The 23200-nt window shown below is 39.8% G+C and overlaps 1 protein-coding gene across 2 annotated transcripts in view; it reads left to right on the plus strand.

Annotated features, from left to right (window-relative positions):
• The window catches only part of chka (choline kinase alpha), a 62692-nt gene extending 44074 nt beyond the window's left edge, over positions 1–18618 (plus strand). For both annotated transcript variants that reach the window (XM_043705925.1, XM_043705924.1), the window contains 8 exons: positions 4313–4446; positions 6307–6411; positions 7215–7273; positions 7503–7587; positions 9038–9146; positions 10990–11093; positions 15880–15961; positions 16136–18618. In XM_043705925.1, coding sequence (XP_043561860.1) covers positions 4313–4446; positions 6307–6411; positions 7215–7273; positions 7503–7587; positions 9038–9146; positions 10990–11093; positions 15880–15961; positions 16136–16195 — 738 coding nt within the window. In that variant the 3' untranslated portion in view covers positions 16196–18618. The remainder of the gene's footprint in view (positions 1–4312; positions 4447–6306; positions 6412–7214; positions 7274–7502; positions 7588–9037; positions 9147–10989; positions 11094–15879; positions 15962–16135) is intronic.
• Positions 18619–23200: the final 4582 nt, after the last annotated feature.

Genomic DNA, 23200 nt, shown 5'->3' on the forward strand with positions numbered 1-23200 from the left:
GCCTCTACTTTCAAGGAACAATGAATCTGTACTCGAAGGTCTTTGTTCAGCAACACTCCCTAGGAACTTACCAGTAAGTGTATAAGATTTGCTTTCTCAAAATGCAGCACCTCGCATTTATCTGAATTAAACTCCATCTGCCACTTCTCAACCCACTGGCCCATCTGATCAAGATTCTGTTGTAATCTGAGGTAACTTTCTTCACTGTCCACTACACCCCCAATTTTGGTGTCATCTGCAAACTTACTAACTGTACCTCTTATGGTCACATCCAAATCATTTATATAAATGATGAAAACTAGTGGGCCTAACACCGATCCTTATGGCACTCCACTGGTCACAGACCTTTAGTCTGAAAAACAGCCCTCCTCCACCACCACCCTCTGTCTTCGACCTTTGGGCTAGTTCTCCCTGTATTCCATGAGATCTAACCTTACAAACCAATCTCCCATAGGGAACCTTTCTGAACACCATACTGAAGTCCATATAAATCATGTCTACTGCTCTGCCATCATCGATCCTCTTGGTTATTCTTCACAAAAACTCAATCAAGTTTGTGAGACATGATTTCCCACTCTCAAAGCCATGTTGACTATCCCTAATCAGTCCTTGCCTTTCCAAATACATGTACATCCTGTCCCTCAGGATTCCGTCCAACAACCTGCCCACCACCAACATCAGGCTCATTGGTCTGTTGTTCCCTGGCTTGTCTTTACCACCTTTCGTCAACAGTGGCACCACATTAGTCAACCGCCAGTCCTCCGGAACCTCACCGGTAACTATCGATGATACAACTATCTCAGCAAGCGGCCCAGCAATTATTTCCCTCGCTTCCCACAGTTCTCTGGTATACCTGATCAAATCTGGAGATTTATCCACTTTTATGCATTTCAAGAGATCTGTAATATGGATATTTCAAGATGTCACCATCTATTTCCCTACAATCTATATCTTCCATATCCTTTTGCACAGTAAACACTGTTGCGAAATACTCGTTGAGTATCCCCCCATCTGTGGTCCACACAAAGTTCATCTGGCTGATCTTTGAGAGGCCCTATTCTCTCGCTAGTTACCCTTCTGTCCTTAATGTATTTATAAAAAACACTCTATTCTCCTTAACTCTATTTGCCAAAGCTATTTCGTGTCTCCTTTTTGCCCTCCTGATTTCCCTCATAAGTATAGTCCTACTGCCTTGATAATCTTCGAAGGATTCACTTGATCTATCCTGTCTATAACCTGACATATGCTTCCTCCTTTTCCTTAACCAAACTCTCAATTTCTTTAGTCATCCAGCATTCTCTATACATACCAGCCCTTCCTTTCACCCTGACAGGAATATACTTTCTCTGGATTCTTGTTATCTAATTTCTGAAGAATTCCCATTTTTCAGCCATCCCTTTACCTGCGAACATCTGCCTCCAACCAGCTTTTGAAAGTTCTTGCCTTATACCATCAAAATTGGCCTTTCTCCAATTTAGAACTACAACTTTTAGATCTGGTCTATCCTTTTCCATCACTATTTTAAAACTAATACAATTATGGTCGCTGGTCCCAAAGTGCTCCCCCACTGACACCTCAGTCACCTGCCTTGCCTTATTTCCCAAGAGTAGATCAAGTTTTGCACCTTCTCTAGTAGGTACATCCACATACTGAATCAGAAAACTGTCTTGTACACACTTAACAAAATCCTCTCCATCTCAACCCTTAACACTATGGCAGTCCCAGTCTGTTTGGAAAATTAAAGTTGCCTACCATAACCACCCTATAATTCTTACAGAAACTGAGATCTTAGAAACTTGTTTCTCAATTTCCCTCCGACTATAAGGGGTCTATAATGTATTATAGACCCCTGAATAGTCTTATTGATGATCATCCTTTTCTTATTTCTCAGTTCCACCCAAATAACTTCCTTGGGTGTATTTCTGGGAACATCCTCCCTCAATACACTGTAATGCTATCCCTTAGCAAAAATGCCATTCCCCCCCTCTCTTGCCCCCCTTTCTATCCTTCCTGTAGCATTTGTATCCTGGAACATTAAGCTGCCAGTCCTGTCTATCCCTGAGCCACATTTCTGTAATTGCTATGATATCCCAGTCCCATGTTCTTAACCATGTCGAGTTCATCTGTCTTACCTGTTAGGCCTCTTGCATTGAAATAAATGCTGTTTAATTTATCATTCCTGCCTTGTTCTCTGCTTTGTCCCTGCCTGCCCTGACTGTTTGACTCACTCCTTTTCTCAACTGTACCAGTCTCTGATCTTTCCTCACTATCTCCCTGGGTCCCAACTCTCACCCCCATCACCTTACGAGTTTAAATCCTCCCAAGCAGCTCTAGCAAATTTCCCCACCAGTATATCAGTCCCCTTGCAATTTAGGTGCAATCTGTCCTCCTACAGGTCACTTCTACTCCAAAGGAGGTTCCAATGATCCTAAAATGTGAATCCTTCTCCCATATGCCAGCTCCTCAGCCATGCATTCATCTGTTGTCCTCCTGTTCCTACCCTCCCTTGCTTGTACCACTGGGACTACTCTCAAGGGCCTCCTTTTAAAACTCCCGTCTAACTCTCCAATCTCTCTTCAGAATCTCAATGATTTCCCATGTTGTTGATTCCAATGTGTACAATGACCTCCTGCTGGGCCCTCTTATCCCTTGAGAACATTCTGCACCCTGAGATATCCTTGTTCCTGGCACCTGGGAAGCAACATACCTTTTTGATTTTTCGCTGCTGGCCACAAATATCTCTGCCTCGGACGAGAGAATCCCTTAACACAATTGATCTCTTGGAATCCAACGTACTCTTCATTGCATTAGAGCCAGTCTCGATAACAGAAACTTGGTTGTTCATGCTACATTTTCCTGAGTATCTAGCACATTTTCCAAAACAGCATACTTGTTTGAAATGGGTATAGCCACAGAAGACTCCTGCACTAGCTGCCTACCTCTTACCTTTCCTGGAGTTAACCCATCTGTGACCGAATCTGCGACTTTACTCCCTTCATATAACTACCATCCATCACACTCCCTTGCTCTTGTAAATTCCTCATTGCCTGTAACTGTCACTCCAACCGTTCCATTCAATCTGACAGGATTCGCAGCCAACAGCACTTATTGCAAATATGGGCAGCATGGTGGCTCAGTGGTTAGCACTGCTGCCTTACCGCACCAGGGACACTGGTTCAGTTCCTGCCTCTGGTGTCTGTGGGGAGTTTGCACAGTCTCCCCTTGTCTGCGTGGGTTTCCTCCAGGTGCTCTGGTATCCTCCCGTAATCCAACGATGTGCAGGTCAGGTGAATTGGCCATGCTAAGTTGCCCATAGTGTTAGGTGCATTAGTTGGGGGTAAATATAAGGTAGGGGAATGGATCCAGGTGGGTTACTCTTCAGAGGATTGGTATTGACTTGGGCTGAAGGGCCTGTTTCCATTCTGTAGGGAATCTAATCATATAATCCTCAGTAACACAAACTCTCCCTAAACTCCCACATTCGACAAGACGAGCATATCACTCTATTAAGGGCCATTTTTTGCTACTTCCAATCTGCAGACTCAGAAAACAGCACTGTCTTATTCCTCTACAAAACACTGCTGCAGGCTAACTTGATAATTATGGCTTGTATTTTTAAGTTTACTCAAGAGATTTATCGCATTAAAACATATAATCAAGAGGGAACCCAGTCTATTCAAAGAAGCAGCCTGTTACAGCTAGAAAATTTTCCCGTCCTCCCTCTTAGATTACCTACTGAGTGAACTTTCAATTTCCAGTAGGTTTTCCTCATGCCTAACACTAGAATGTGCAGATTTCTCAGTGTAATGCAAATACTCCCAAATAACATTTTGTAGAAAATTATTTTCAGGTACATAACCATATGAATATTTTAGAGTCCAATATCTTGTATATTTGTATATCCATCATTACTAGTTTGGTACACACCAACAAATTGATTTCAGACAATATCTAGAGATTCATCAGACAGCATATAAAGATGAACCTGTGTCAGAGGTATTAGATGTTTAAATGAGTCTGAAGAAACAGTAAAGACACTACTCTTTTCTCCAGTTTTGAGATTGCTTTCCAGCACTTTATCTACAAGGTCCATGGTAGGTGATCAAATACAGTTAACAAAAGCAATGGCTAATGTTATGAAAAGCATTTTTCATTTAAATGTATGGAAAAGTGTCAATTTCAAAATATGAAATGCATAGACTGGCTTAATGTGTATGTATAGATATCTTGCATATTAGTGTAAAATAAGTTAGCATTTAACACATTGCATGCATATGACTTATTACATCAATATTACAATCTATTACTTTAGAGCCGGAAATTGGAGACCAAAGAATTGGCTATTCCAAGTATTTCAACAGAAATAGCAAAAAAGATGGCCACATTTCACAGAATGACTATGCCATTTAACAAAGAACCAACATGGTTATTTCGTACTATGGAGAAGTGAGTACTTAACTGGCTTAATTTAGCTGGGACATAACCTATATATAAATGTGTGTTACATAGATTTGTTTTAGGTTTGCTGTTGTTTACAGTCCAGAAAAAAATTACATTTTGAGAGAAGTTTTGGATTGGTTTTGTGGATTGTATGTGTGTAAATTTCATCTTGTGAAGGTAGAAAGCTTCTGAACATAATTATCGTGTCCACCACTTGCATTTCTCACATTCGTCAGCAGCAATTAACAATAGCTGGTTTCATGCCACATTACAAAAACACTTGTTTTTCACTATTCATGAAGCACTTCACACCATTACACTGTGATTACTTAATTTTATGTACTTTTTAATGGTTTCAATCATTGTAGATTGAAAGGACTATATTAACATTGAAGACTGACAAATTTCCATGTTAATTAAAACACTTTTTAAAATATCCTGATATTTCAGTGAAGGAATAATTAAATAATTCAAAAGGAAATATGTATTTCCCAACAACATTCAATAAATACCACACCATCTGTATTTGTCATTAAGTCAAAATATCAGTGAGAGATCAATTCAAGTTGCAGGAGGAGATATCACATGCTCAAACATTTTACCTGAAGGAAAAGTTTGTGTTTTTATTTGTTTTGCTGAATTATATAATTTGGACAGTTAACTACTTTTGTAGGTTTCCTCCTTTGTGAGCTCAAATTGCATTTTACCATCCAGTATTTTAAAAAGTTAGCAAATTCGTATCTACAATAACTTGTTGGCACTCTATTGCCATTAAAATTTCTGGAAATGTTGTACAGAAACAGAATCCCAAATTTTGTAAGAATACCTTCAAGGTATGGCTTAGATGTTAACTTTTTTACAGTACTTGCATCAAGATGTTTTTTCCCTTAGTTTCCTCTCCAAAACAGTGGCTCCATGCAAGACATTAGCTTTGTGCTCCCTTCCTTCTGTAATTGGCTGTTATGTATGTTAAACCACAAAAAATAAGTTTGCTACAAATTTGCCAGGTGAAACCATCAAAGTTAAAACTAATGTAATCCTGTCTGACTCTCAAATCCAGCCATATTTCTTAAACTCTCGTCTCGAGAGGCAATCATTGCAGTCATGTATTCACATCATTGTAAAAATACCAGCTGATTTAGTCAAGCTCTTTCTAAGGTAGAAAATCTGCTGTCCTCAGGTGGTCAGCTGGACTTCAGACCCACAGCAATGTGTTTGACTCTTAACTATCAACTCTGTTTGGGCTGGGCAATGAATTAACAATGCCTACACCCCATGAATGAATAAAAACAAATTAATTTCTAAATCCCCTCCATTCCCCCACCACTACCCGCAACTGGAAATTCTCAAACCAGTTGAAAAGCCTCTTTCTGCTGCCTTCCTGAAATTTAAATAACCTTGGAACAGAGAGTTGATTTGCTCCTTTAATAAACAGTGACAATTTTTGGATGCATTTATTGTAGAAGACTGTAACATTGGAGATGAATGCAAGGTGTCAAGAATTTCTGTGATCTGTGTAGTAAGACATGATGAGTCCTGCTATGTTTACATTGCTAATAGATTCTTCACATAGTGAGCAGGGATCTTTGTAAATCTATTCATCTGTGCTGTCCGTAGCAGCCAGAGGAATTCTTATCTGAACACAATCCACTTCAAGAAGAACATCCAGAATATTCGTGCAGCCCTTGATGACCAAATTAAATGTTCAAAAGTTTCACTATATTGATGCATATTTTAAGAATTGTGAATTTATATTTTAGAATTTTATACTATAAAGCTAAAGTTTAAATGCACTTCAAGGAAAACATTGGTACGCTTCTGTACAGTTAACTTCTGGTTCAATAGTTTGTCTATCATTATTGTTAGGTACTTGCAGCAAGTGATGCGAATCAGCTTTACAAGAGAGTCTCATGTTAGAGTATTTCACCAACTTCTCAGTTACAACCTTCCACAGGAAATGGAGAAGCTAAGGTAGGACTCAAAGTTAACGATAGTTGTATTTCCTAAACAGTTAACAAATGAAACCTTGATAAATTCATGAAGGTAAATCTGCCTGTTACAAACGCAAATTCATTAGGCCTGTTTGTACAAATCTAACAGTTCTGACCACATTGTGTCTGAAGTCTCTTATTCACAGATCTTGTCTACTGTAATCTGGAATGCATCTTTGCTTGCCAATTTTTAGTTTAAAAATGGAATCTGAGCCATGCATTGTAGAATCCTTGTGTCCACTGGCTATCATATTCTTGCATATGTTGCTATGTGTATTCCCCTAAATGTATAGAAGACAAACTGAAAAGTTTTTTTTAGTAAAGCACAACCTGACTGTATACTGATAAGTATACTGACTACTTATGTGTTTACATTCTTGGATTTGTTTTCACACACAAGACTTGCAGCTTTTTCCAGCTTAAGCTGCTACAATTCAGTCAACATCTTTGGATTTTAAAAAAAACCTAGAAATTCTGTAATGCTATTTACTGTCTGCTGGTGTGCCAGCTAGCAAACATTTTATTATCTTCAAAGGAAGATCTCTTCAATGTTTAAATTGCACAAATGCTGCTTAGTGTAACTTGTTTTAGTAGCACGGTTTGTACCTCTTTCACTACCATGCTTTCAAATGAAATGTTAATATCTCTTTCACTGCCCAAAACAAAATTTAGTTCCTTAAAAATAGAATAGTAATTACTCGGTGTGATGTCTGTTGTCTTTGGGAATCCAGCATTTGTAGAACTTTACCATACCACTTAATGCCACCTTTTCATTCTGCTTAGGTCTTTGCTTCAAGCAACTCCTTCACCGATTGTTTTCTGTCATAATGACTGTCAGGAGGGTAAGCTAATTCAATATTTTGTAAAAATAATTTCTTAATTTACTTTTAACTTTGGGAATATTTTCTGGGCCCAATTAGGCCCACACTTCAATTCCATACTGCAAATTCATATCTCAATATAGTGAACGATAGCTGGTCTGAAATGGCAGATTGAGTCAGGGCAAATTAGATCAATACAATACAGCACTGTCATTATCCAATATTAACTGAAATTTGTTTCTTATTTCAGGTAATCTCCTGCTGTTGGAAAACACTGAAAACTCTGACCAGAAACTGATGCTCATTGACTTTGAATATAGCAGCTACAACTTCAGGTATTGTAATACTGCCTGACATAAAGTTGGAATTAATGAAAGGTAGTAGTGTGATTCAAGACCTGTATTGGAGTTTTCCTGTGTAGCTGTCAGGATTTGCAGCAGGGGTGCTTGTGGTGATGTTGATGAGACCCAATGGAGGGAAACTACAACTGAACCTGAATTTGGTGCAGCACCAAACCAGAGATGAGCCTGAATGCAACCTAGACATGATCATACTTGTTTTATTCTGTAGACACCAATTCTAAAGGCCATGCCTGGGTGGTCCTGAAAAGTTTGAGTTGAATGATCACCTGATTATTTTCCACAAAGGCAAAGATTGCTGTAGCACATTGTAAGAGGGTTGGATTAAAAGGATAAGGAAGTCATGATACAATTCTACAGGACTTTTGAGACCACACCTGGATTGTGTTATATACTGGTTGCCTGACTTAAGGCTATATTTGCATTCAATAAAGCCCAACAGAGGTAATTTGCCTTCCAACAACCACAACAACCAATGTGCTCCAAATTATTTCAAACAGTTGAGAGATTTGTTCCAATTACTACTGACTTCCGTTTTGCTAGGTCTGTTTGATACAATGTTGTGCTAAATATTGTCTTGATGTCAAAGACAGCCACTTCAATCATCTCTGGAAATCAGCTATTTCATTCATGTTGGGACTAATGCTTTAGTAAGGTCAGGAGCTGAGTGGCACTTCTGGAGCACAAAAGGAAGATCAGTGAGCAAGTTATACCTGTGTATATGCTGCATGATAGTAGCAGCTAGAGGACACCTTTCACCATCTTGCATATGATTGGGAGAGGTCTAATGGAACACACATTGGTTAGATTGTGCTGATTTTTGTGCACAGGACATATCCGGACAATTTTGCACATAGTCAGGTAACGCTAGTGTTGTATCCATACTTAAAACCTCTTTGCTAGAGGCATGGCTAGCATTACTCTAAGCATGGCTAGTTCTGTGGAAGCATTGGAAGCGCTATCATCAGACATATAACATTTTATAGTGTTTAATGCCAGGGTTGATGCTGAGAGTCTGCTTTCTTTAGAACTAAATTTCAGTTTCAGAAGAAGGGTAACTTAGAACAGATGAGAAGAAATTTCTTCGCAATTGGTATTATCATCCCAGAAGGTTGTAGGTGCTTAGTTAAATATCTTCAAGATGAAGATCAAAAGATTGTTGGACACAGGAAATCTAGTGACATAAGAATAGGCAGGAAAGTAGAGTTGAAATAGATGATGAGCCATGATATTAAATGGCAGAGCAAGTGGAAGGAACCATGTAGGTTACTCATTTCTTATGTTGAATAACTGTCAAGATTGTCCTGTAGAGTGAACACACCAATGGCCTTGGTTTTATCCTGTAGACATTATCTGATTCTGTTTTGTAACTTAAAACAGCTCCACACATCATTTTTTTTTTTGTCAATTGCCAATTTTTTTTCAGAGGGTTTGATTTTGGAAATCACTTCTGTGAATGGATGTATGACTACAACTGTGATGAGTATCCATTTTTTAAAGCTGATATCAAGAATTACCCCACCAAAATGCAACAGGTATGTTATTTGAACTAGAATTTCAAGTGAGTTATTTTTAACCCTGTTGGAAGTACACAAATCATTGAAATTTAAAGTATAGTTAGTTGTTCTTCTACATGTAAGCCTAAAATTTTCAGTGATGGTAACTCATTCATTTGGTAAAATAGTATTTGTCTGATCACCACCCCTCCCCTTGTTTCTAGATTGTTGCATTTAAAGTTTAATAAAAAGCTATCTTCAAATGCAGTTTTAAAGTAATGAATTAAGTTGCATTTTCTGGAGTTCGTCGGAAGCCTTTTCTTAATGCATTGATGACTGTAAAATGCAAGTCTGATCAAATGGGCTGTGTTCGCTCATGTAGTGAGCAGGATGAAGATACTAATTAATAAATCAATGAAAATAGACACTGAAATATGTTGGTAGGGTGGCCAGGTGGTGGTTGTATATAAGTGGCCATAGTCCCCGGTTAAAGTGACAAAGTACAGCTACCAATAAGCAATTTGGTTTCAAAGATCATCACAATTTGCAAGCCCAGACGATATGGCAAGGGACCACCAACAGATTTTTGTAGGCTGCTCATGCAGAGAGTCATCTCTTGTGATCTTTGTCACATCCTTGCATGCTATAAACAAAGTGCTGGGACTGATATTTAAAAAATAGTAATGAGGTCAACATTATCAAGCCCAATTGCTGTGTACACATTCTCAAAGGCCTGGCATTGCACATGAGATTCTCACCCTTGATATCCAGGAGGCAACATGCTATCTTAAACTCTAATCTATATCCACAGTGGCACCTGTCTGCTCCCCTGAATCCCTTACTACCGTTATCTTTCCACACTACTTCCGACTTCCTGAGCAGCTTGACCGGCCACCGTATCAAAGCCTTGGTTCTGGCTGACCTTCACACAAAATGGTCATTCTTGCTTTCCAAGGTGAACAAGTGATTTGCAAACAAGACGTACTTGGGGAATTACCTCAAACCTGTCGTGGTCCCTGTCTTCTGACCGAAGGTCAGCCGTTCCTTTTCCACCTACATTCAAGTTGTAGAGTGTCCACATCCTGAAATGTGCTGTCCACAAACTTCCATCTCGTCAATGCACTGTCGTGCTCCCAGCTACTGCTCAAGTTTCAAAACCTACACATTGAGTTTCTCCGGCCAGAGGCACCTCCTGAATACATGATCTTCTGTACTGTCAGGAGCATATAGAATTTCCCACATTGTGTAGGATTTACAGATCACGGCCCGAGCTTCCCAGGCATACCTTAAGCAAATAAAATATGAATCTTTTTCTTATTCTAAAGTATAAGTTGACGTTGAGCCTCTTTGGTCAAATGAAGAAAATGTTTTCAAATATGAATGTATAAAAATTTTCATTTCTGCACGAAGTCTTTTATCAGTTGCGAGAAATACCCACCAGTATGACATGCAGTTATTTAGATCACCCTGGCAAGTTGGGAAACAGCCTGTAAAATGCAGAATGCTAAGTGAAAACAGCAGTTAAGTACTTAGTATCAGTTTAAATGCTTTATCCAGCAACAGAATGGGGTTCTCCATTCAATGTCGGACATCCCCGGTGAAACCTGGAACTGGGCAGTATCACCTGATGTTGGGATCCTGATCCAATGAAGTCATTTTTATGGAATTTAATTCACAAACTCACCCAGTTGTACAGAGAAGCTCCATCCATTATATCTGAAATCCTTTGAAAATATTAATTACCATGTGTTTTGGTTTTAATTTGCCGGTTAAACCAGCAAATAAACAAAAAAATGAGTAGAATTTTTATTTTGATATCCTTTGCAGAATAAATCTGTCAGACTGTTTTCTCACCCAAAAAAACCTTTTTGTTTTGTGACAGCTCCATTTCATCAGAGTTTACAATGCTGAGAATCAGGATGAATTTGACTTAAATGATGATCAGATAGCAAAAATGGAAGACCAAATGCTAGAAGAAATAAACAGGTAAATATTCTAGTTGAAATACTTTATCTCTTAATTTTTATTTAATTCTTTGTAGTCAAGGTGCAGCCTGCTCATCATGAACTTGTAAAATTAAAACCAAATTTCAAACTGAAAAATATATCCCAATGAATCTCTTGACAAATAATCAGATACAATAATACTTCTGTTAAAGTAGACTTCGACTCAGTACGGAAACAGACCCTGTGATTCAACTTGGCCATGCCAACCAGATATCCTAAATAAATCTAGCATTTGGCCCATATCCCCCTCAATCCTTCCAATTCATAAACCCATCCAGGTGCCTTTTTAGATGTTGAAATTGTACCAGCCTCCACCACTTCCTCTGGCAGCTCATTCCATACACATACCACCCTCTGCTTAGAAAAAGTTGCCCCTTGGGTACCTTTTTTTAATCTTTCCCCCCTCACCCTAAACCTAATGTCCTCTAAGATTGGGCTCAGAGGGAAAATACCTTGTCTATTTACCCTATCTATTTTATTTTATACCTTTTATGATTTTATAAACCTCAATAAGGTCACTTGGCTTCTGATCCTGGGAAAACAATCCCAGCCTATTCAGCGCCTCGCTATAGATCAAGCCATCCAACTCTGGCAACATCCTTGTAAATCTTTTCTTAAACCCCCTCAAGTTTCACAACATCCTTCCTGTAGTAGGGAGACCAGAATAGATTGCAGTATTCAAAAAGTGGCTTAACCAGTGTCCTGTACAGCCACAATGAGCTTCCAACTCCAATACTCAATGCACTGACCAATAAAGGAAAGTATACCAAATGCTGCCTTCACTATCCTATCTACCTACAACTCTACTTTCACTAAGAACCTGCACTCCATGGTCTCTTGTTCAGTACTTGCTATCCATTTATTGAACACTTTCAAGCTGTGGAACCATAAGGGACAGAGGGATTATCCTTCGGCTCTCAGCGATTAGACAAGATCTGCCGTGCCAACAGCCTGACTGAGGTCTCAGCATGATGGCTTGGTAGCCAGTTCAATCATGTGCCTAATCCCATGTTCATGCCACAGAGGTCCACACTGTCTACTCCTTTCCTCTCCAACTGCACAACTCCATCTCTCAATTAGCATTCACCCCGGTTTGTCGAGAATAACTGTATGCGGCAGCTATTTTTAATATTTTGGATTAAGGAGAATGTTAGGCTTGACTGGCAGCACTGAAGACTTTCTCTGGCCACTTGTTGACCCAACTGTGTGTTTGCAAATACAGATGTAATGACATGTTTTGACATTGACACAGTTGAATTCTTTCAGCCTTTCCTTCCATGTCCTTTCTCACGTTTCAATAGTTGATTTTGTACTTCAAAACTATTTTCCTGGACTCATCCCATAACCCTTGATCTGTCTACTGATCTGTCTTGAATGTTGAGCCTCTAGGATAGAGAATTAAATGGTTCATTTCCTTCTGAATGAAGAAATTCGTTGTTACCTTAGTCCTAAATGGCCTGCACCTCATTCTGAAACAGTCCTGGTTGCAGACACAATCCCCAGCTAGGGGAAACAACCTGCCTGCATGTACCTTGTTGAGCCTTGTCAGAATTTTGTAGCTCCCCCCTCACTCTATACTATAGGGTTAGAACATTTAGAGAATATAGACCTGTTCTAGTTATTCTTTCATCATAGGATAGTTCTACCTTCCCAGCTACCAGTTTGGGGTCACTATCATTCCTCACCAAGAATTTGCCTCAGCTCTGTTTTTCCAGCCAACAAATGGGGAATTTGGGTGTGTTGTCCCACCATAGCTGCCTCAGCATTTAATGTTCCAAGCAGTTGTTTAATTTTGTTGCCTAAAATATAGTTGCAAATCTTAAAATATAGATGAAATATATTTGTGTAGCCTTCTGAAATGAGTACTGCCACATATGGATAGTTTAGTTTTAGGGGGCTGCACTTGTAATTTGATATTGTAATTGTTACCAGCCATCTGAGAACTGCAAGTGCAATTAATAACATTTTGAATAAGATCAATGTACAGATGGCTTGGTGAGTGCTAATAATACACTGCTAGAAATATGATCTGAAAATTTGCCTAAGTAGCTCAAGTCTTCAAGCACTCCTTAATCAGATACCTTATGGCTAGATACAGTGAAGCTCCTTCATCAACAACACATGCTAAGTCAGTTTCAGAAAAGAAGACTGAAATTCTCCAATGTGAATATTTATATTCCCCACTTATTCTGTGTTCGGTTTTAAAATTCATCTGCAATTGTGTGCTGCGTTATGGTCAACTTTGATGTACCAGTCAATTAGGAGGTGTTTTCCAGTTGCTTTAGAGCATTGCAATTAATAACTTTGTATTTATTCAGTACCTTTCATATAATTAGATATCTCTCCATGCTTCACAAGAGCATTATAAAACAAAGGGCAAAACAACCATCCCAAGGAGATGAGGTACAATAACCAAAAGATTTGACAAAGTGGTATTCTGTGTTTAGAAGAGCATTAGATAGAGAGGCATTGGGCTGTAATGGAGGGAATTCCAGAGCTTGGGGTGCAGGCGGCTGAAGACTCCATGGTGAGGCCAGACTTAGTGTGCAGATATCTCTAGGATTACTGGGTAGGAGGAAATAAGAGACAAGACCATGGAGGGATTTGAAAATGAGTTTTAAAATCTTGTTGCTTGACCTGGAGCCAGTGTATGTCAATTACAATGGATAAGGGAATGGGAACTGCAGTGAATTAAAACACTGGCAATCAGAGTTTTGGTTGATCTCAAGCTTAGAGGATGGAATATGGGAGACTATCCAATGATTTAGTTGACTCCAGAGGTAACAGGCACAGATGAGGGTTTGTGGCAGATAAGTTGAGACAGACAGTTGAGTGATCTTGAAAGTATTGTTGGTGTGAACAGGAGGTTGGAAGCTTGCTTTGAGATTAAATGTGACACCAGGGTTGTGAATGAACTAGCTTATTCTGGTAATTTAGCAGGGAGTAAGATGGAGTCAGTACAGGGAATGGAGCTTAGAATAGAAGAAACAAAGACTAGGATTTTTAGTTCAGGGTTCATTGGTCCACACCTTGTACTGGCCTTCAGCCCCATTTATTGCTTCAATCCTAACCCAAAACAATTTTCAATGTAAGGTGGTTTGAGACAGATCAGCAGGCAGCCAATTCAAGCCCAAGAATTGTAAACTGTTGGCAGCCCATATTGGCCTGAACTACATCTGATTCAGGAGGATCATATGAAGGATCCCTACGGAGGTATTACAGCATCAGGCCATACCTGCTACTGGTCAGCTCATGGATGAATTGCCCCTCCAGGATCTTGGCCAAACAACTGTGGCATTTTAAAAAGTAAAGATCAATCTAGCTTCATTTGCTCATGCTCTGCAGCTTGGACTTCAGCAATTGGGGTTGCTTATCGCTTAAAGTGAAAGACCTTCCTATTGGTTTGGGTATGTTCCTGCTATCCCTGAACAGTGACTCCTTTACCTTTAATTGACTGGTTGAAACTTTATTGCTGGAACAGCACAGCAGGTCAGGCAGCATCCAGGGAACAGGACGACCCTCTGAAAAGCAACCCACCCAGACCCATTCCTCTACACCTAACACTACGGGCAATTTAGCATGGCCAATTCACCTAACCCCACATCTTTTGGACTGTGGGAGGAAACCGGAGCACCCGGAGGAAACCCACGCAGACACTGGGAGAATGTGCAAACTCCACACAGTCGCCCAAGGTGGGAATTGAACCCACGTCTCTGGCACTGAGGCAGCAGTGCTACCCACTGTGCCACCGTGCTGCCTGGAGAACCTAAAGTATGCCATAAAGGTTGGAGCCAAGAACAAGCTCACTTCTAGTTCCCAATTCTATCTGAAAATCTGTCCCAAAGTTGATTTGCATCCCTTTAGATTCAGCTGAATACGAACCCTACTTTGGGTGCTGCATGGGCAGTGATGAACTCTTATATGGTAATCTCTTTCTGTCATCCTGTTTTCGTTCAGAAGGGGGTCAGTTAGCTCAATTGTTGATGGCTGGTTTGTGATGCAGAATGACACTAATAGTGCTAGTTCACTTCCCATCCTGACTGAGGTTACCATGAAGATCCTGCCTTCTGAACTTTGCCCCTCACTCAAGATGTGGTGATCCCCAGTTATGCCCCTCTAATCAGAGAGAAACCTATGATTCTCTGGGATTATGACAACTTTATCTTTCTGTACCAAACAGCGTGAAAGGTTTAGCTATTTTCTCCCGAGTAAAAAGTTCTTCAAATTTTGTTGCTTACCAATTGTCTTAAAATAGAAAACCTCTCCAGTGCTGTAATTGAACCACATGGTCAAAAGGTATAAAAAGGTATCACTAGGCACTCATAAAGCCATTGCTGCATTTTAGAAGCTCCTGACATAGTTAGAATTGAAAGTGATTTTAGTAACTGGTAAGTGATCTTTTAATTACTTAAAGCATTACAAATAACATTTTAATTATACTACATTTGACCATTTTAGTCACATGTTTAGCAAATAAGCAGTTTCTGGAAACTTTGTGGTGTGTTGTTCTTTGAAAATAAGTATACATCTGCTTTTAAAGTAAATTTGTGGAGAAGGCTTCAGCTACATTTCCTTAATTGTACAAATGAGGGTAATATGTATATAGTGCAATATATTATTAACTCTGTGGCAAGTGAAATAACATGTCATAATCTTTTCCAATCCTATACATTGCTACACTGCCATGCTCTCTCAACCTATTCCATTGTGATATATTAATTCAGTTGTGTGCATGTATTCATGTTATTTGTATTTAACATTTACAGATATGCACTTGCTTCACACTTCTTTTGGGGTCTGTGGTCCATTATTCAGGCTCGGATTTCAGCAATTGAATTTGGATATCTGGTGAGTGAGAATATAATGGCTAAATCTTTAAAAAGAAAGCACCTGGCTTTCATTTACTTTTATGTGGTTATTCAAAATGGTAGTGGTATCGTTCTTGGAATGAAGCATTTTTCTCAAAAGAATATAAATAAACATTTTGTTTGTAAATTCTTTTAAATTGTAAATTTTCTGCAGGATTATGCTTTGGCAAGATTTGAAACCTACTTTGAACAGAAGAAGCAGCTAGATGTTTGATTAGTCAGCAAATGGGAGGAGCCAGTGAAGTAGAGACAAAGGCACGAGAAAAATCAAATGTCAGTCAACTATGGAAAACCACTGCAGTATTCAGCAGAGAGATGAACTGTGTGGATTTGTTTCACGTGGTAGAAGTTTAGAAAATGGATCTGTAGACCTAAAAACCAAGAAATTGATGGTCTGTAAAAACTAGACTGTTTACTGTTTCAGAACTTTGTTATGGATAAAACTTTGAAAAATGTACTGTAACATTAATCTGGACAAAACTGCTAATTAATTCTCTGGAATAGTTTTAGTAGATATTTAGTGAACAATTAAGTGTATATATCAAAGTATTTCTCCAGCTGGAAGATGTTACTTGTACTTGTCCTTTTAAAATGCCTTTTTCATTAGTTGGTGAAACAACCTTTACATAAGTAACTGAAATTAGAGAAGAGTTGATTTAAACTCTGAAGTACTTGCCTAGAAGTCTATATTAAAAGGCAGATTAACATTGCTTTATATATAATGTGAAAATCTGTAATGCTACTGATGCCAAGTTTTAAAGTTACAATTCAGTATAATTCTGATTTATTAATAATGACACTAGTGAAACAATATTGGAATGAAGCTGTTTAGCTACCTGAGCCAGATAGTAGTAGACCCAAGGCCCTTTTGATGATGGACCAGTTGGCATTGCTGACTAATGGGACTTAAAGGGATAGAACTGTCACTGGGAAGACTGGAATCTTCCCAGTTATTTTCAGATAACCTTAGAATAAATTGTTCTAGGGCTAAGCAACTAGAATTGTTTCTCAACAACTAGTATTGGTAACTGCACATTGTTAACAAATCCAGGAATATTGCTACCCACACTCTGATAATCTTTCTTAGCTGATACCAACCTGTGCCTATATTTGTTTTGTTTTTATATGGAGTTGCCATTCGAAGGAGAAATATCACTCCACATTTGGCATCGACAGGTCTGATGTGCATTTCTCAGATTGATATGAAGACTTAAATATGGTTTCTGACATGTCAGATATTTAACTGCTGTCATAAACTGAATATTTTATAAAATTGCATTGGTTTATGATATTTTGTTTATTGTATGTCATTACATGGTTAAGCCTTCACTTTTGACAAAATACAAATGCATTAGTGTTATTCTTGTACTGAATAACAAATGTAGAATAAGCAAGGTAATATGCTTTAGTTGGTAATGAGTTGGAGTTTGGAACCTGCAATATTTGTATGCAGCTGTCTGAAATGAATTAGCTAAGTAATTAACTAAATTGACAGTTGTCCAAGGTGAAATTCAGTTTCTGTAACCTCCCACAATGCATAATGGAAGATTTGTTGTTTTCTTTATATATCCTGCTTAATGTTCCTTTCCATTTAAGCCTAGGTAAGTTGAGCAGGATATATATAATGGACAGCCAATTTTCTACTGCATGTTCTGTTTTCTTTCCGAAGCTGAATTTTGGGTTGAATAGTTAGTTTCCTAACCTTTTTCTGAGGTGACCTATTCAAAGTTTAAGTTGCAATTTTTAGTTTCCAGGAAATCTGCATTGTGAATTACATTAAGAGTATGCTGTGCATGAGGTAGAAAAGTGACCAATATTTATTCGCCATTTTGTATTGCATATTCTGTAACGCAATTAATATGTACACATGTAGGCAAATAATGTAACACCTGAGCCATTTCCTTTGTCTTGTTGAACATGTATATTGTGTAAATAATGATTGAGTTTTAATGTTAAGACCAAAGCCACAAGTGTTTGGAACAAGGTACTTTGCAAATTTAGTTTCTGATACATCTGCATTGACACTATGTATTTTCACAATATTAAGGCTGCCGCTAACATACAAGTTAATCTGTACATATGTTTGTATATTTTTTTTGCAGTAGGTGATGCACAGTAAATTGCTAGGTTTTAATTCATCATAGCAGTTACCATGTCTGATCCCAGTAAGAAAGTTAAAAGCCAGTGTCTGTTAAAGTTAAAATTCCTATTGGAAAAACTATGTATAAAGTACTGTATGAAGAGCTGTTTCCAAGTCAGGAAAAAAAAAACTAGTAACGTGCATGGAAACGTACTAAAATTTTACATTTGGGTCGCACTGTTCCTGACGATGACCAACATTGTTTTGTACAGTACTGTACTGGGAGGTGCATGGCTACCTTTAATGGTGATCTTTCTGTAAGACAGTAATTGCACTTGTGGAATTGCAGTATAAGCAATCAGAATTAATCTTGTGTCGAGAATTAATTTCGTTACTGTAACAAATGTGATGAATGCTTTTAAATATTAATGCAGTGATGTGGTGCATTGTTTATGTTGCTGCCAAATCATTTGTATTTTTGTAAAATGTCACTGTATGCACAGTTTATGTACTGACACAATTTTTATTAAAACATTTTCCCTAGTGGCATGAAGAAATACTAGTTGAAGATTAGTTCTAAGGGGCTAAAGGGAGTCATCAATTCCCATCAAATTAATGGAAAGTTTTTTTTATGATTTTCATGCTGTGTGATTACAGTGAGTTTATTTTCATTGTGCAGTGAATACAAACTCCTTGACCTTTCCTGCTGTTTAGAACTTATGATTCCAATAACTCAATATAAGGCATCATATTTCCAACATCTGTTTCAGCAGTTCAGGCCTTGTTTGCTGGGGCCCTTCTGAAATAGGAAATATGAACAATGCTCATAAAATAACTCTAATATTATTCCTTCCTGAGACCAGGGCAATTTTTAAAATGAAGGGTTTTTTTAAAACCAACTTTGACCAGTTATGTCCTTCAAGACCATTTTGCTCCTTGTAATTTTTTTTTGCCATCAGGTGGGTTATTATCTTGGGAAATGAAGTCTAAAGAATTTTGCATTTTGGGAATTTGTCTTTTGGGTTAATTTGAATATTTTGTCAAGACTAGACAACTAGTTAAGAAATGAGCATCCAAAATCAAGGTGAACAGACAATTGAGCAGCAGTTTTGGGTGGGTTCCCCCCACAGAGTCCTTGGTCAAAGCACACAGAAAATACTTTAATGCTTTAGCCCCGGGGGGGGGGGGGGGGGAGGAGAGAGAAAGGGGAGGGAAGGGAAGAGGAGGGAGGGAGAGAGAAGTGAGCTTACAAGTTTGTCGAAGGTGCTTAAGGCAGCTAGGAAATTCCGTCCCAATTTGGTCAGGCTTGTTTATTGGGAATTCTTTGTTAGTCTTTGTCACCATAATGACTGCCAGAAACACAACAGATGTTCTGACTTCAGTTTTATCTGTCTCTTGGAAACAATGAGATGTATCTGCAGACAGTCATGTCTTTTGTGATGATTGATGTTGGACTGAGAAAATATGGGGGCAAGTTTAAGGGGCCAAGGATATGTGGACAAGGCTGCAGATATTGGGAATACAAAATGAGCTGAATGGGGGTTTGACCTGGATGATTTTAGAGGGGAGCTCCCTATGTAGCTATTGGGAAGCTATCCAAACAGGTAATTATCATAGGAAATGTAGAATTCCAAAAATTAGTTAGTGAAGAAATTATCTTAAAAATCTTCTCCCTTATTTTGAGATTGTTCCCTGGTCCTTGGCACCCAAAGATGATTGCTGAATTTACCCTATCTCAACAAAAGATGTTTCCTCTAAATCTCACTTTACTCATGTACTTCAGCATTTAAAACTTTATGGATGAGCTCTGCACCTTGCCTGGGTGCACAAGTAAGTGTACAGCATGCAGTGTTTGTGATTTTGAAGTCCATAAACAAAGGGTTAACTAGTGAAAGGCTTAGGCTCGGAACCAAATCATCCGCTGACATTTCCGCCACTTCCAAAAAGATCCCACCACCAGGGATATATTGCCCTCCCCACCCCTTTTCTGCCTTCCGCAAGGACCGTCCCCTCCATGACTACCTGGTCAGGTCCACGCCCCCCTACAACCCACCCTTCCATCCTGGCACCTTCCCCTGTCACTGCAGGAACTGTAAAACCTGCGCCCACACCACCTCCTTCACCTCTATCCAAGGCCCTAAAGGAGCCTTCTACATCCATCAAAGTTTTACCTGCACATCCACTAATATAATTTATTGTATCCGTTCCACCCGATGCGGTCTCCTCTACATTGGGGAGACTGGGCACCTCCTAGCAGAGCGCTTTAGGGAACATCTCTGGGACACCCGCACCAATCAACCACACTGTCCTGTGGCCCAATATTTCAACTCCCCCCTCCCACTCTGCCAAGGACATGGAGATCCTGGGCCTCCTTCACTGCCGCTCCCTCACCACCAGACGCTTGGAGGAAGAACGCCTCATCTTCTGCCTCGGAACACTTCAACCCCAGGACATCAATGTGGACTTCAACAGTTTCCTCATTTCCCCTTCCCCCACCTCACCCTAGTTCCAAACTTCCAGCTCTGCACTGTATCCATGACTTGTCCTATCTGCCTATCTCCTTTTCCACCTATCCACTCCACCCTCTCCTCCCTGACCTATCACCTTCATCCCCTCCCCTCCCCCACTCATCTATTGTACTCTATGCTATTTTCTCCCCACCCTCCTCTAGCTTATCTCTCCACACTTCAGGCTCTCTGCCTTTATTCCTGATGAAGGGCTTTTGCCTGAAACATCGATTTTGCTGCTCCTTGGATGCTGCCTGAACTGCTGTGCTCTTCTAGCACTACTAATCCAGAATCAGTGCAGTTCAGGCTCTTTGGATTCACAGGTCAGCCCAACATTGAGGGCCAATCTAAAGCCCATCTAACCTACACTATTCCATTATCTAATGACCATTTTAAATGCCCTTAAAGTTGACAAGTTTGACTTTTCACGCAGTGTTCCACACCCCCACTATTTAGTAAAGGGCCTACCTCTGACATCTGTCCTATATCTATCACCCCTCAATTTAAAGCTTCTGACCCTTTTGTGATAGCCTTCACTGTTACAGTCACTGCCCTCCATGCCTCAGTTTCACCTCTTTCTTTCCAAGCCCCCTTTTCCGCTGCCATGTGCAGCCTCTTTATTGCCTCCATACCAGCTCTTGGGCAGCAGGCAGCATATCCCAGACCCAAAAACAGCAATCCTTAAGGCCCAGACCTGGAAAATCTCACATTCTGAATTTAAATAGGCCCAACTCCTGGTGCCAGTCCAATCCTGGCCAAGCGTGACCCCAGCTACTCCTCTAATCACATTAGTTCTTTTCCAAACTTGCTGCTCATTATTGAACCTATCAGCTGTAGGAGTGGGTGAGGAGGATTCGGTTATTGGAGGAGCCTGAGAGAGATCAGTGGGTCATCTGCTCCCAGATTCAATCTCTCTCAGCTTTTGTGGACAGCCTTGCTCTGGTTACAGAAGGAGCAGTGTCACTTGGGTCCAGCTCACATCCTGGCCCTGGAGGGCCTGGGCACTAGTGATTAGCAATGAGGACATCGCCCCCAACAGAGCCCTGCATCTGCCTTGGTCATCAGGACAGGAGATCATTGCAGTATTCTTTCTGAGGCAGGTCAATGGCTGAAAAGTGGGGAAACAGTTGAAGAGAGTCAGTCCTCCAACTTCTCTGCCCGGTGATGAGCTGCCTGCAAGACAGAAGCTGGAGAATGGTCATTTAGCAAGGAATTAAGCAAGTGCCTGTGTCTAATAGATGAATTGATTGTCTGAATCCATTATAAAGGATGAACAGGAGCATCACAGGGTACCATCCTTAACCCTGGGATAGATAATTGGGTTTAAAACCCATCTGCAACAGAGGTGTGTCATAACCCCCTATCCAAACCAACTGATTAAAAATATCCTGAGTGGTTACTAAACTGTATCTACAAAGCAAGGTGCCTTATTCAGGTCTGGCAGCACAGTGATGTGTCCAAACATCAGGCCTAGAAGGTCACCTCACCAGGTGGGTGCCACAACACAATAAACCAGGTTTATTCAAACAAAAATCAGAGTCTTGGTCTTTTATCTAACCGCCTGGCAAGGATGAGATTAAAAATATTTGGCTCTATGTCAGTGAGGTCTGGAGCTAGCAAAATGAGGCTTTGCTCTATCCAGTGTGATGTTGCAGTGAGTGAGAGCAGTCTGTTGGGTCCAGCATACACTCAGTGACTTAACACATCTGATTCTTCACAATGGTGGCCACTCTTTGCACAGAGATGGTCATAAGCACTGATGCTGGATTTAGACTCTTTTAATCTCTCTTTCCAAAAGTTACACACTGCCTCTAGCAATATATACAGTTGTGCACCCATTTCCCATCCTGGCTCCCCAGCTTCCTTTCCGTGCATGAGCCTGAGGCTCAGGGTTTGTACCCAGTTGAGCAGAGCTAGGGCGGTCCTGCACTCAATGGGCAGAGTCTACTCTATGCTGCTGTCCCTGTTTCCAGTACCTGCTCCTATTCACATCTGATATGTACTTTAGCATGTACCATCCTACCTTCTTGTAATGCAGAATCACCCAAAAAATATGCATCTGCATTTATGAAGGAAGGGCAGAATTCATATGGCAATGCATCCTTAGTATGGTCACCCACCTCTGAGGACTCCTCATCATCACATCTATCACTTGTGAAGGATATGTGGGATATTAACTTTTAGAAAAGGTACAAGCTCACTAAAGACAGTTCATAATACTTCAGTTACTGCTGACATCAATTTAATGTGACTGAGAGTTGAGTGCCAATTGGCAGGATTCCAGCTAATACCACCTGTCTGGACCACCCCATCACTCTATAACTGGACTGATGCCCAATAGATATGCCAACATGCTGATCTCAAGTTTATGCTTATGGATACAGGTTCACCTCCATTTTCTGCCTCTCCCTCGCAGCTGTCTTCTACAATGAGTAAAAGCAGCTCTATGAATGTGAGAAGTGGCATGAGTGTTGATGATGGAATGAAAACATGTGAGAAGATTGACCATGAACAGTGGTTGTGGGGGACTATGGGCTGCAGCTAAATTTGGCCAGTTTATCTCAAGTGAAACACTAACTAGTTTAGTGCAAATTTTCCATATACATAATGAAGGATTCTTTCATATTTGTGA

The sequence above is a fragment of the Chiloscyllium plagiosum genome, chromosome 16 (genome assembly GCF_004010195.1).
Source record: "Chiloscyllium plagiosum isolate BGI_BamShark_2017 chromosome 16, ASM401019v2, whole genome shotgun sequence".
In the NCBI taxonomy this organism is placed as follows: Eukaryota; Metazoa; Chordata; class Chondrichthyes; order Orectolobiformes; family Hemiscylliidae; genus Chiloscyllium; species Chiloscyllium plagiosum.